Here is a 13416-nt window from a genome sequence, read left to right as displayed (position 1 = left end):
TATTATAGAAGGCCTGATATACACAGAGGATTATGTTTCATTGTTTTGTTAGCACTGTATTATATAGTCGATGCACAAGACATTCATTTATTTTCTAAGATTAAGAGATGGCAAAATAAACTCATTTATTTTTGAAAATTATTTCCTTATTTTTTGGTTTTGTTATAAGAATTTACAATTTATTTCCATTCTAAGGCATCTCTTAACAATGAAATAAATTGGGGTAACTAGATAGTGCAGTGGATAGAACATCAGCCCTGAAGTCAGGAGGATCTGAATTCAAATATGACCTCACACTTAACATATCCTAGCTGTGTGACCCCGGCCAAGTCACTTAACACCAATTGCCTCAGCAAAGAAATCCCAAAACAATGAAATAAATTAACAAAATTAAGTGATTTCATTTAAAATAACATGCAACATTCCAAGTTTTAGTACTCTCCCCACTTCTCCCTTTTAAAATTGTTTTTTTAAGTCAATATTCTTTGCTTCCCACCCCCCTGATCCAATGGGAAAAAAACACATATAAAAAAAAATCTTGGTAATAGGCATAGTAAAGGAAAATAAATTCTCCATTGCCAAATTTCATTCTGCATTCTGAATCCATCACCTCCTTATTAGAAGGTGGATAGCATATTCTCTCACCGATTCATTGAAATCACGGAATTATTATTCTGATCATCGTTCAGTATTTGTCTTTAATATGTAAAGTATTATTCTTTTTCTACTCATTTTATTCTTCATCACTTTATATATCAATAACTTGGCCCAAGTGATAGCAAATCTCTAAGATTATAATTGCTATGAATTTGCCCATATGCATTCTTGGAAATTCTCACACTATTGATTTCCCCCATTGGTAAAATAAAATGTTTAATTTAAAAAAAAATCCAAACTTTGAAGATAATCAAATGGAAAAGGCATAAGCTTGAAAACAATTTTTATATTTAAAATTTAAAAATAGAGAATAGCTAAATATAATAAGTTGTTTCAAATAGACAACATAAGACATTTTTATATTTAAACATCATTCATCTTTATGATTTTTGTAACTCACTTGTAAAAGATTACTGGCAAAGTACTTGAGAACACTATCCCAAGAAGACATTCACATTACTTTGGGATTCTTTACATTACTTTGTAATTACTCATAATACTACTCGTATGCTGACCTTTAAAAATTCTATTTATCCTTTAAGTAATTTGAGTAACATCACGTCCATTAAATCTTTCCTGATAATCCAGTTAGAAAAAAATCTTTCATTCATCGGATTTAATCTTATCTCAAAATAATATAATTAGGAAAAGTCAATGTGAAAGCTTTTTGTTGTTTTAAAAGAATTCTAAAGTCTTTTCCACAAAAACATATAGCAGCTCTTTTTATAGTGGCAAAAAACTGGGAAAAAACCAAACATGTGCAGGGAGTAGAACAAGGAGAATAATTTATACAATAACAACATCATTTTAAAGATAAAGTTTGAAAAACTTAAGAAGTCTGGTCAATGCCACAACAAAGCCAGAGAGAACCAAAGATGAACAGGGCTACTCACCTCTTGACAGAGAGGTGATAGATAGACCTCATGATACAGAACAGGACATATTTTTGAACATGGGCAATTTGGGAAATTGTTTTAACTATCCTTATTTATGAAAAAAATTTTTCCTTCTTTCTTTTCAAATGAAAAGGGAAATATAGAAGGGAGAGAATAAATGTCTGTTAATTGAAAAAAGCAAAATGTAAATAAGTAAATTTGTAAAAAAAAGCCCAATTTATAAATTATCTAGGCTACTGTTTTCTTTTACCTTCTGACAAAAATAACAGCTATTGTAATTTTGACACTGCCCTTAATAATTCAAATAAGAAATATAATGAATAATTTACTATTATCTATAATGTAAAAAATCATTAACACATGAAACATCTCATTTAAATTGTAAAGCATTGGACAGACTCATTTTCCCACACTTTTTTCTTTAGAATAAAAAAAATACCATATGTATCAAACCCTTGAAAAACTGTTAGATATTTTCAAGATCATATCACACTTCTCAGTTCTTTCAGTCAAACAAAAATTGAGGCACTCATACTGTAATGAAATGTAATATAAAGTATACTTAGGCAGTAATTTAGATATTGCTATCAAGTATTCCTTAAAAAAACAACAAACTATGACCCTTTCACCTAGGGAAAGGTTGCTTTGAAGTTTTATTTAATAAAAATAAGGACTTGAATCAGTATAATGCTCTCTTGTTAAATATAAGAAAGGACCATCAGGAGGGTGGAGAGGTTTTATATGGTTTTTTATGGATGAGAGATTTTCTCCACCTACACAGATATCTCATAGACACCTCTTTATCTGTGAGAGAAGATTAAAGTTACACCCACTTGACAATGAGCAAATAATCCTAAATAAGCTGGCAGTTTTCAGAAAGCAAATACTCCTGGATCAAAAGGGAGGTTCACATTCAAGGAAATGAACATATTCTTTAAGGTGGTTTCACTTAGCTATAGCTATATATATAGAGCTATATATTTAAGTATGCTACTAGATAGCAGTAAGTTGTTAATCATTACATTATAATTAGTAATTTTTAACTCCAACTATAGCTAGGCTCAATAGAAAGTGTCAAATTTTCATGATACTTTTCCAAAGTTTATTTTGACATAAAACTGTATTACTAAACTCCATATTCATAAACACATGTGTACACACACACACATATCATTATACCAAAAATAATATTCTAGATTCAGTTCTTTGCATACAAGAGTTGGAATTTTAGAATCAAAGAATCTCACTTCATATCCTTTTCATATATTGCCTTATTTGTCTTCTATGTTCCTATGAGGTAAGATAAGTAAACATATAAATATGTAAATAGAGCATAGAAGTAAAAAAAACCAACAAAACTGACCTGGTTTATTTAGTAACTAAGTAATGGAGCTACTAAAATTCTTAACTTGCAGATTCCAAATTCTTTATCAGATTATATTCTAAGAATATCAAATCTCAGGAATTAAAAGGAATATTAGATATAATCTACTACACTGTGCAACAATCACCTCTACAATGTTTTCTACAAGTCATTATTGTCTCCAACTAAATACTTTCAATAATAGCGAAGCCATATTATATGTTAAAATTCTTGTCAAACTAAAAAAAAAGTTTAATGATTCTTTTTTTATATCATTTTCTAATATCTGTGTATCATTCCTCCCCAGCCCTAAACTCCAATCCTCTTGTCACTATTAAAAAATTAAACAAAATTAACTAAAGTATATCTAATTGCTTTTGCTTCACACCTTCATCAAAATGGTTTGTTGTACCAGCTTTTCATCAAAAACTGTTTTTTTTTTCATTTTTATCTGAAACCAAAATTGGTCATTGCAATTAATTTGTTCAAATGCACTTATTTATTTATTTTTAAAATCTACAATATTATAGTCACTTACATACATTGTTTTCCTGAATCTCTTTATTTGGCTCTTCAAATCTTTACACGTTCATTTTATATTCTTTATTCATTGTATTTGTCTACCACAATTTGTTTAGCCATTATTCTACTGATGGATACCTACTTTATTCCTGTTTTTTTGCTACCACAAAAAAGAATTGTAAATATTTTGGTTATATGACACCTTTGTATCTCAGTGCATTCACCAGGTTAAAATATATGGACAAATCACATTTAAAAAAATGATTAATTCCAAATTCTTTTCATAATGTTGGGTTCTACTTAAAGTTCTATCAACAACGACCAGGTTTTAATAATTAGAACATATCCCCTCATATAAAGCTAAAACTCAATTCCCATTAACTGCCAACCTTGATCTTTAGGGGCAAACAGGTCAAATCTGAAGTGATGTCCTACCAATGTCTAAATATGGCTAAACATCCACAGCTCCTTCAATTGGTCACTATATAGCATAGTCTTTTCATCCAAACATTTTCTAGCCTATCAATAACTCTCCTAATAATATGGTGCTCAGAAATGAACACAAAATTCCATAAGTAGTCTGATAAAAACAGATTACAGAATTAAAACCTCTTGGATTTAAAAAAAAAAATTTTTTTAAATACATGTACAACCTAGTTGCTCTGACATCTGGATTGGTCTGTAAGTCAGAAAAACAGGCCATCACTTAAGCCTATGATTCAGATTTATAACTGTTAAATTGAATCTTATTAAGATCTGCTTTATCAGTACACTCAATATTTCATACCCTTAGTCCCTCCATCTATCAAAAGATGTGAGGTATATTTTAAATTCAACTCATCTCAGAGATCAAACTTTATTATTATGTGAGACATTCAGTTTTGTTCTTTTTTCTTTTTTTACTACTGTAATTACTGTGCATTTGATACTCCTAATTCTGCTTATTCATTCTTTTGCAGTTCTCATCAGTCTTCCCATTGCTTCTCTGAATTCACCATTTATTATTTCTTATAGCATGTAATAATATTTCATTTTTGTAAAGATTTTGTAAAGATAAAGTGTCAATAGGAAATATTTGATTCTAATTAATATATAAATCATAACTCAACAGAATTCTCTTTTACAAAGGATATTTGATGCAAAATGTTTTCCCTAGTTGAAGCTTTCCTTTTTTATGGAAGCTGCCTTAATTTTATTCATGCAAAAGTCCTTTTCTCTTTTGTGACCACTTCTAATCCTTCTCTGGTTAAGAATTTTACCCCTAGTAATTCCTGGCAAAGTTATCAGATTCTCATTTTCATTTTTCTCTTTCCCTTCCCCCCATGTCATGTACCCATTTTGAGCTTATTGTGCTATATGATACAAAATGTTGGTCTAAACCTAATCTCTGTCAAACTGCTTTCTAGTTTCCTCAGCAGTTCCTGTGAGAAAGCAAACTTTTCCGCAAGTAATTTGTGTTCTTGAGTTTTATCAAGCAGAGTTACTGAATTCAATTGTTTCTAATCTGTCTTTATCTAGTCTATTTAACTGCTCTGCTTTCCTATTTCTCAATCACTATCAAAGATTTTTTGATTACTGCTTTATAATAAAACTAGGTTTAAAAACAGCCATTTCCCCTTATTTCCTAATTCTTCTCCCTCCCCCTCATTATTTCTTTTGAGATGCTTAGAGCTTTTGAAATTCCAATGAATTAAAATTTTATTCCACATGATGACTCAATGATAACAGCTTCCTTTTCTAAATGTTCATAATACTTTATGGACATAAGATTCTATGTGGACATTCCTCATTCACAGATGCAGATCACAAAATCTCCATATTTTAGAAGGTGATCTTGAGTCTTATAGAGATTCCTTTGCTTAAAAATTTATCTAGTGATGAGCCTCTCCAAACTTATGTATATACTGGTCCTTGGGCAATAAGCAATAGACAAATCCTTGGACAATATGGGCTGTCATAATAAACGATTCCTTTAATAACCATTTGTAGAATTTTTACAGGAATCAAAACTGATCTCAGTAGCCTCAAGTATAATGGTTCTACCTTCTCTTTCTTGAAAATTGGGACATTTGCTCATTTTAGTCTTTTGAAAAAGTATCCAGGAATTTCTAAGAGAGCATTTATAATGGGTTGGCAATCCGATCTACCAAAGTTTTTTGTGTTTTTTTTGAACCCTGGTGTCTTGAAGTTACTGAAGGCAACTAGGTACTCTATCTCATCAGTCCTGAGTTTTAAATTCTTAGTCATTTTTTCATCTTTTTAATCCCAAAGACCAAATGTGCAGAGAAGCAAATTAAAGAGCTAAGTACTTCTGGCCTCTTCTCTGTCATCTAGTATTACTGTACCCTTTATGAACATAGTTTATTTTTGCTCTTCTTCCCATCTTCAAAGATAAAAAAAGTTCTTTTAGTTATTCTTGAAACTTAAAGAAAATCTCATATCGTTATTAAGTTTTGCATTACTGACAAATCTCACAATACTATGTCATTCTTTTGTACTCACCCTTTACTACCTTTGCTTTCACTTTTATTTCTTAAAGTCTAAATAAATAAATTAATTATCTGTGCACCTGAATCAATTTCTTTAGTTCATCCTTTTAAAAAAAAGTTTGTTTTTATATCATCAGGATTTCTTTTTTCTTGGTAGACAATTGGGATTATATGACTTGCCCAGGGTCACATAGCTAGAAAGTATTAAATATCTTGAAGCTGGTTTTGAACTCTGGTGTTTTCCTGACTCCAGAGCCAGTGCTCTATCCACTGCACCATCTAGCTGCTCCGGGATTTCTTTATTAAGAGCTTCCCATTCTAACTGGGTTGATTTTCCTTTGTAATGTTTAGTCTATGTGGCATATCCTTGTTTAATATGGTATGGCATATTAAGTTTAAAGCAACAATAAAACTTTTTTTTAAAAGAAGAAATGATGAGATCACTGGGGATAAGTGATATATGCTCTGGACATATGCTGTAGTTCTTTCTGACAAACACAACAGTTAATAAATTTTTTCAGCAAATTCTTCCTGAAAAAAGATAACTGAAAAACTTTTGCAATTGCTGCCTGAATGAGTTACGGTAACAAGCCTCTAATGCTTGTTGACTTATAAATTTTTAGTTCAAAAAGTTAATCAATGAACTATAAAAAATAACAAATAAGGAAAATTTCATTTACGCAAGCTCTAATAAGACTTGGACCTCAAAAATGAAGCTATGTCTATATGGCTATGAGGGCAGTAAACATAAGATCACTCAAGTACTAAGTGGCAGCTTCAAATTTAATACTCTATCATATGGCATGAGTAACTGATTGTTGTATTTCTAACCAGGAATTTTTGTCCTGTAATTCAAATAACTTTTGTCTGGTGATGTCTATTATTATATAGCATTAGGCTGAAATGTTTTCAAAATACAGTGCAACTTCATTGAATTTTGTTTAAAGTGGAGAGAAAGTTTTTTAAAAAAGAAAAATTTGAATTCCACAAGACAAAAACCCCAAAAGTTATCACCCTGTTTATGCTTTGCTTCTTTCTTGTTAGGCAAAGACAGTGCTTTACTACTAAAATGGGTGAAGAGGAAGATAAAATAAGCAATTAATTCAATTGAAGGTAAAAAAGTGAGTGATATTCTAGTATGGTTCTCTCCCCCCCATCTCAAAACTTAGTATATTTTTTTTCTATCAAAGAGATGCACTTATAACTCTAAAAAATCTCCAAAAAGGATTTTTGCTGTTCTTGATAACTACTGTGGTAAAGCAACACATAGACGAACAAAACTGAAAGGAGAAGGGAAGAGATCTTGAAATATATACCCACATATATATCTTACTCTGATTTTATAAATATGTACATATCTGTATATATAGCTATATAGAGATGAGAGAAAATGCATACTTTTAAACACTAAAGAATAAGAAGACTTTTAAAGACTTATTTTAAGACAGAGGTAATTAATTTATAATTTGTCATTATTTATCTCCATACAAAAAAGTTGACATTTTCAAGGAGTTTTTGTTAAAATAGGTAAATGTCTTTTTGAAATCTTTTTTTAAAATCCAACACTTCTATCCAAATAAGGCAAAAGTAAAATGTAATCCAGTCCTTTATATAAAACGCAAAATTAGTATATTCCAAATGGTGTTTTATTATAGTACTAAATTATGGTCACACAAAATAAATACAATAAAAACACAAAAATCTATTAATTTTGACAATAATTTTAAGCGATTAGAGCACACAAAAAATAGAATTTTTACCTATGTTCTGCAGCGGGAACAGAATATCCAGGCACAGGGTCTTTTGTTCCATAATATTTCTTAATTAAAGCAATTCCTGCTACGGTATCAGTTCCCTTGAAGTTAACCAAATGAGCAGATGCTCCTATACCAGCTGTCTGAAAATAAACATAAATATACAATACATATATGTGTGTATTTATAACATATTCTTATAAACATACAAGGCAAAACCAAAAATGATTATTTTTCATAACTAATAAAGCAATATGTATATCAAACATGCTATAATTACTTATGTATTAGTTCACTTTTTCTAAATACTTAAGAGGTTTCAATGATCAGTGTCTCTTATTTTTAAATTTTAGAGAAGTGATCTAAAAGTCTATTTTCAAATTTTATTTCTATCTATAATCAAAGGTCAAGCCATAAACTTTAATTATTAAATCCCTTAAAAAAAAACCACACACACACAACAACAACGTACTAAAAGGTAACTTAGGTATAGAGGATGTTGAGGTTAATTTTGGTTTCCTAATTAAATCTGGGGTGTTGGCAGTGGTATTAAAATAAACCCCTTGAAAATACTCCTGGAACTCAAACAGTAAGCAGGGTCACCCAGGAAAGAAGAGTTGATCTTCTAGGTCCCTTTTGGCTCTAAACTTATGATGCATGTTGCCACCCAATCCAGATTGTAGTTAGATGAGTCAATGTCATGGAGACTGGACAGAAGAACTTAACACACTTAAATGTGTTAAAAGGTCTAATGAGTTTCTTGCTTAGAGTGAATAGAGGAAATGGCCCAACTAATGTACAAATGGGAAAGAAATCTATATCTTGGACTTGCTACCCTTGATACACCTGATACTATTTCTATCTGTGATAAAGATTATAGTAATAAAATGAGTGAATGGAACAATTTCTTAATAATAGGGCAAGAAACATTATTCTACTGAACAAAACTCTTCTTTGGGGAAATGTACCTTTCCAAACATCCTCCGTGGAATTTCATGAATATAATTAATTAGAACCAGTGCAATCAACAACCTTCCAGCTCCTCCTCCTCCTCCTCCATCACAAATCTGCATTAAAACTCATTTGACTGTTCACAAAACTACTAATTATGACATACCTCTTGTGAAGAGACTCCTCTGTAGCCAAAATCATGTAATTTGTACTCCAGGCCATCTAGGTTACCAGATGTTTCCATCAAATACTTTGCCAAAATTTTCTTTTGCTCTCTGGAATTTGTAGCTACTGTAATTGGATACCAGGACTGAACAAGGATAGTCTATATATTTATAAGATAAAACAAAACAAAATCACACATATGGATGCATGAAAATTTTAAGGAAAAAAATCATGCGTGGTATTGCTTAGATAATTATATCGTCTTGGGTAAGGATTCTTAATTTAGTATCTACAATATAACTGATTTCTTTGTAATCCCAAGTATTTGATATATTTTAATGATTTTATTATGAAACAGGGGTTCATCATTTCACCAGATGGCCAAAGGGGTCCATAACAAAAAATGATTAAGGACCCTAGATATGAGGAAAAATGAGAAAAAGAACCAAAATCTGAATACTTTTATTTTTGCTTATAAAAAAGAAGAAAAAAAATCTTTCTTCTTAGAAATTTCAAGAGACAAAAATAAAAGAAAAAGTAATTTTTGGCATTATTTTCATATCACAGGAAAATCACCAGAATCTTAAAACAATCTTTCATTAATAGTTCATTCATGACAGAAAGTTTGGATTTATTCAAGATTTTATGAATAGTCTCTGGTGAAAAATTTTCTAGGGGGCAGCTAGGTGGCACAGTGGATAGAGCACTAGCCCTGAAATCAGGAGGACCCGAGTTCAAATCTGGCCTCAAGATACTTAACACTTCCTAGTTGTGTGACCCTGGGCAAGTCACTTAACCCCCAATTGCCTCAGTAAAAAATGCTATCTATTAGGGTCATATTTACTAAGACCAAAACAAAGTGAAGCCAAATGCTACTATAATACTAAGGAACATGAAAATTCCACCTAAGAAATATTGCAATAAAATTATTGGAAGTTATCAAATTCAAACTTATTATCTTCTGAGCAGTGTGCTAAGTGCTGGATTATACAAGCAGAAAAGCAAGAGAAGGTTTGTTACAAGGAGTTCCATATAAATATAGAAAAAATAATAGCTAAGGGGAAAGTTTGGGAAGACACCATTATGGTAAAGGGAGCAGTTGATTTGATATGTACTCTCTAGGAATAATGACTGTATTGATTTAATAGTTTCAGAGCTAGAAAGTTAAGGGAAAAAGAGTATATACAGCATAGAACAGTAAGTTCTAAAGCTGTAATAATAAGTAAGGATGTAGATGGTGGCCAGTAAAGATATATTTTCTAGTTCTTTTTTAAGCCTGCCACCACCAAACCCTCTGCTCTTGAATCACAGAAAGCAAAACAGCACAAGAGATACAGTGACTTTAGGCAATATAATTCCAAATTTCTCAACCAAGAAGCATTGATACTTATTGCTCAAATTGTATGCATTGTGATATTTTTAACAAGTGAAGTATCTTTTCCTCTGTAATGGGTTACACACCTTCCTTAATTCCAAGAAAAAAGTGTTTAAAATTTTATGAGTTAACAATATAAGTTAAATTAGACTATAAAATACTATCTGAGATTATAAATAACTACAGGATAATTAAAAAAGCTCCTTGAGGACAGAAACTTTTTTTTTTTTTAATTCCTAATGCGTAACACAATGTCTAATACACAGCAGACATTTAATATATACTTGGATTATTGAGTAATAATATGATCTGTATATATATATACACATACATATAATTCTCTTTAGATTACAACAAATTCTTGATGAAGTGTATCAAAATAAGTAAAAATATGAAACATGCAATTTGTGAGGAAATATTAATGGAATTACTAGTTATTTAGACTATGGAAGAAAAAGTATCTTCAAGTACATAAAGGAAAGTAAGGATTCTGAACAATTACTTTCTAGTTCCAGAGTCCAAATGGGTTTAAAAAAAAAAAAAAGGACCTAAACACACCCCCACACACCCACACCCACCCCATAGAGCCCTCAACACTACAAAAATAAAAATGTTATAACTTGCAATAATTCAATGGATCCAAAACATAAACCACACCATGAAAGAATTTTTGTTTTTGGAAACATATGGACACTAGATTATCAACAATTACAATTGCTGAAGGGGCAGAGTCAAGATAATAAGAGTAAGAGAACATTTACGTTTCAATTTCTCCACAAAAATATAGAAAGTATGCTAGACTGAATTCTGAGTAGGAAATTCAAGAAAATGTCACAGTAGTCACTTTTTTCCAGGCCTAGGTATCTTTGAAAGACAGAGAAATATGTGGACCCTGGGGCAAGCTGGCCAGAAGCACAGCAAAAAGAGATATCAGGGGACCCCTGCCAGGGCACCAGCATAGGGAACAGGAACAAATGCTATCTGACAACTCTGTCCCTCATTACCCAGTTGGTCACAGATTCAAGACCACCAACAGTGGTCTCGAGAGAGCAGAAACTGTACTTGTTTTAGAAGCAAGGAACAAATTCAAGAAACATAGCTATATGACTTTGAGCCCAAGAGCAGAGTGAGAATTCTAACATTTAGTCCTGCAATAGAATAAACCAGGGCAGAAGACCTCCCTAAATCATACCATATTGGAAACATCAAAAACCTATAAGCCCCAGAGTGAGCTATGAAAGCAAAAAAGGATATAAAGAGACAAAAGCTCAGCTGAAACATCCCTTCCAAAAATGAACAGGACTTAACATTAACAAAGTTCAAAAGCAACAAATAAGACTAGAAAAATGAACAAACAAAAAAAGAATTTTACCATGAAAAGCCACTTTGGTGACAAGAAAACTCAAGTTACAAAGGGAATGGTTTGAAATATCCAAAAGCAAAGCTATAAAGAAAAATGCAGATTAGGCATAAATAAGCCTAGTAAGAATTCTTGGAAGATTTAGGGCAAAAAAAGGTAAGCAAGGTAAAAATAATGGAAGAAAAACTGGTTAAAGAAATAAGAACTTTGTAAGAAAATTATGGAAAGAGAATTAAAAAGTTGTTAAAAAAGATACAAAACATAATGAAGAAAAAATAACTCCTTAAAAATTAGAACTGGTCAAGTGAAATCTAATAACTCCATGAAACACCAAGAAGCAATCAAATAAAATCAAAAGACTACAACAAATTTAAGAAAATATGAAAGATTTCTTAAGAAAACAAATGATCTAGAAAAAAGATTGAGAAGAGATCTTTTAAACCATTGGACAACTTAAAAGTGATGAACAAAAAAAGAGCCTAGCAATCATATTTCAGGAATTTATATATCAAGGATAATTATGCAGATATCTTAGAACCAGAAGTCAAAGGAAAAACTACAAGAATACACTGGTCATCCCCCCTCAAAGAAATCCCAAAACAAAAAACTCCCAGGAATATTACAACCAAAATCCAGAACTCCCAGGTTGAAAAGAAAATATTACCAAGAAGTTATAAATAAAATATTAAAAAAACTATGGAACCACAGGCAACATCACAGAAGATTTAGCAACTACTACTATAAAGGAATAAAAGGCTTAGAATATGATATTATAAAAGGCAAAGGAGCTAGGATTACAGCCAAGAATAACCTATTCAGCAAAACCGAGTATAAATTGACAGGGGAAAAATGGGTATTAATGAAAAGAGGACCTCTAATCATTTCTAATGAAAGACCAAAGCTGAAGAAAAAATGGAGTTTTCAATCTTCTCTATTATAATTTTGCAAATATATTATTTCATTATACCATAAAGATAAAAAAATGAGCAATAAACAGGCCAACACATTAGTCATTTGGGAGAGGGAGAGAGAATAAAGGTATATAAAACAAATTTCAAATATAAGAGTTTCCATTTATCACCTAGACACCTAGATTAAACAATCAGTATTTCTCAAATTAATTAAGGGTAGAGGTTCTCAACATCCTTTCTATGTCATGGAAATGTTTGGCAACCTGGTGAAGCTTATACTTTCTCAGAATAAGTTTTTAAATGCAGTCATAAAGGAAGGCAATTAATAAAATCCAGTCATAAAATATTTTTTTAAAAATTTAGACTCAAATTAATAACCTGTGTTCTAAGTAACCTCCTCTTATGGATAAGTCTTTAAATGAAACCACTAGAAGGTTTAGATTTATCAGGCAAATATCAAAATAACATTGTTCAAGTGTTTGCGAGAAAGTTGATAATACAGATTTGAATTCTAAACTTATGACTCATAATTTGAATCCCCAGATTCACAGAACATTTAGTTCAAACTACCCATTTTACAGATGAGAAAACAGAAATCCAGAGAGTAACTTGCCTGAGGTCACAAAAGTCTCTAATGGGATAATTTGGGTTGATTATCTAGCTGTACTCTCAGTTTATAGGCCTTTTCTTTACATCATTCTCATTAAAATCCATGAAAACTCACAAATAAAAATTCACCTCAATCCAATTGGTAAGCCAGTAGCATTCTGGATCTGTGTTTTCCACTGTGAAGAGAACATTTCCTCTGGGAATGACAGAACCCTCAGGAACTGCTTTTACTTCTATGGGAAGATGGCCATCATATTTCTGTTAGGAAATAACAACTAATTTATTATACTGAACATTAACTAAATAAGTTTTATTTTACTATTACCTACATGGTTTTTTCACCAAATGCAAAAACCTTCACAAC

General features: G+C 31.1%; 1 protein-coding gene across 2 annotated transcripts in view; it reads right to left on the bottom strand.

Moving 5' to 3' along the window:
• The window catches only part of NAMPT (nicotinamide phosphoribosyltransferase), a 41596-nt gene that overhangs the window by 11306 nt on the left and 16874 nt on the right, over positions 1 to 13416 (bottom strand). For both annotated transcript variants that reach the window (XM_051963633.1, XM_051963632.1), the window contains exons 4-6: positions 13182 to 13310; positions 8799 to 8957; positions 7688 to 7824 (exon numbers count right to left, since the gene is read on the bottom strand). In XM_051963633.1, the coding sequence (XP_051819593.1) occupies positions 7688 to 7824; positions 8799 to 8957; positions 13182 to 13310 (425 nt within the window). The remainder of the gene's footprint in view (positions 1 to 7687; positions 7825 to 8798; positions 8958 to 13181; positions 13311 to 13416) is intronic.

Source organism: Antechinus flavipes, chromosome 5, assembly GCF_016432865.1.
Source record: "Antechinus flavipes isolate AdamAnt ecotype Samford, QLD, Australia chromosome 5, AdamAnt_v2, whole genome shotgun sequence".
Classification (NCBI taxonomy): domain Eukaryota; kingdom Metazoa; phylum Chordata; class Mammalia; order Dasyuromorphia; family Dasyuridae; genus Antechinus; species Antechinus flavipes.
Note: the sequence above shows the minus strand (reverse complement) of the source record. Positions and strands in the feature narration are given on the sequence as shown.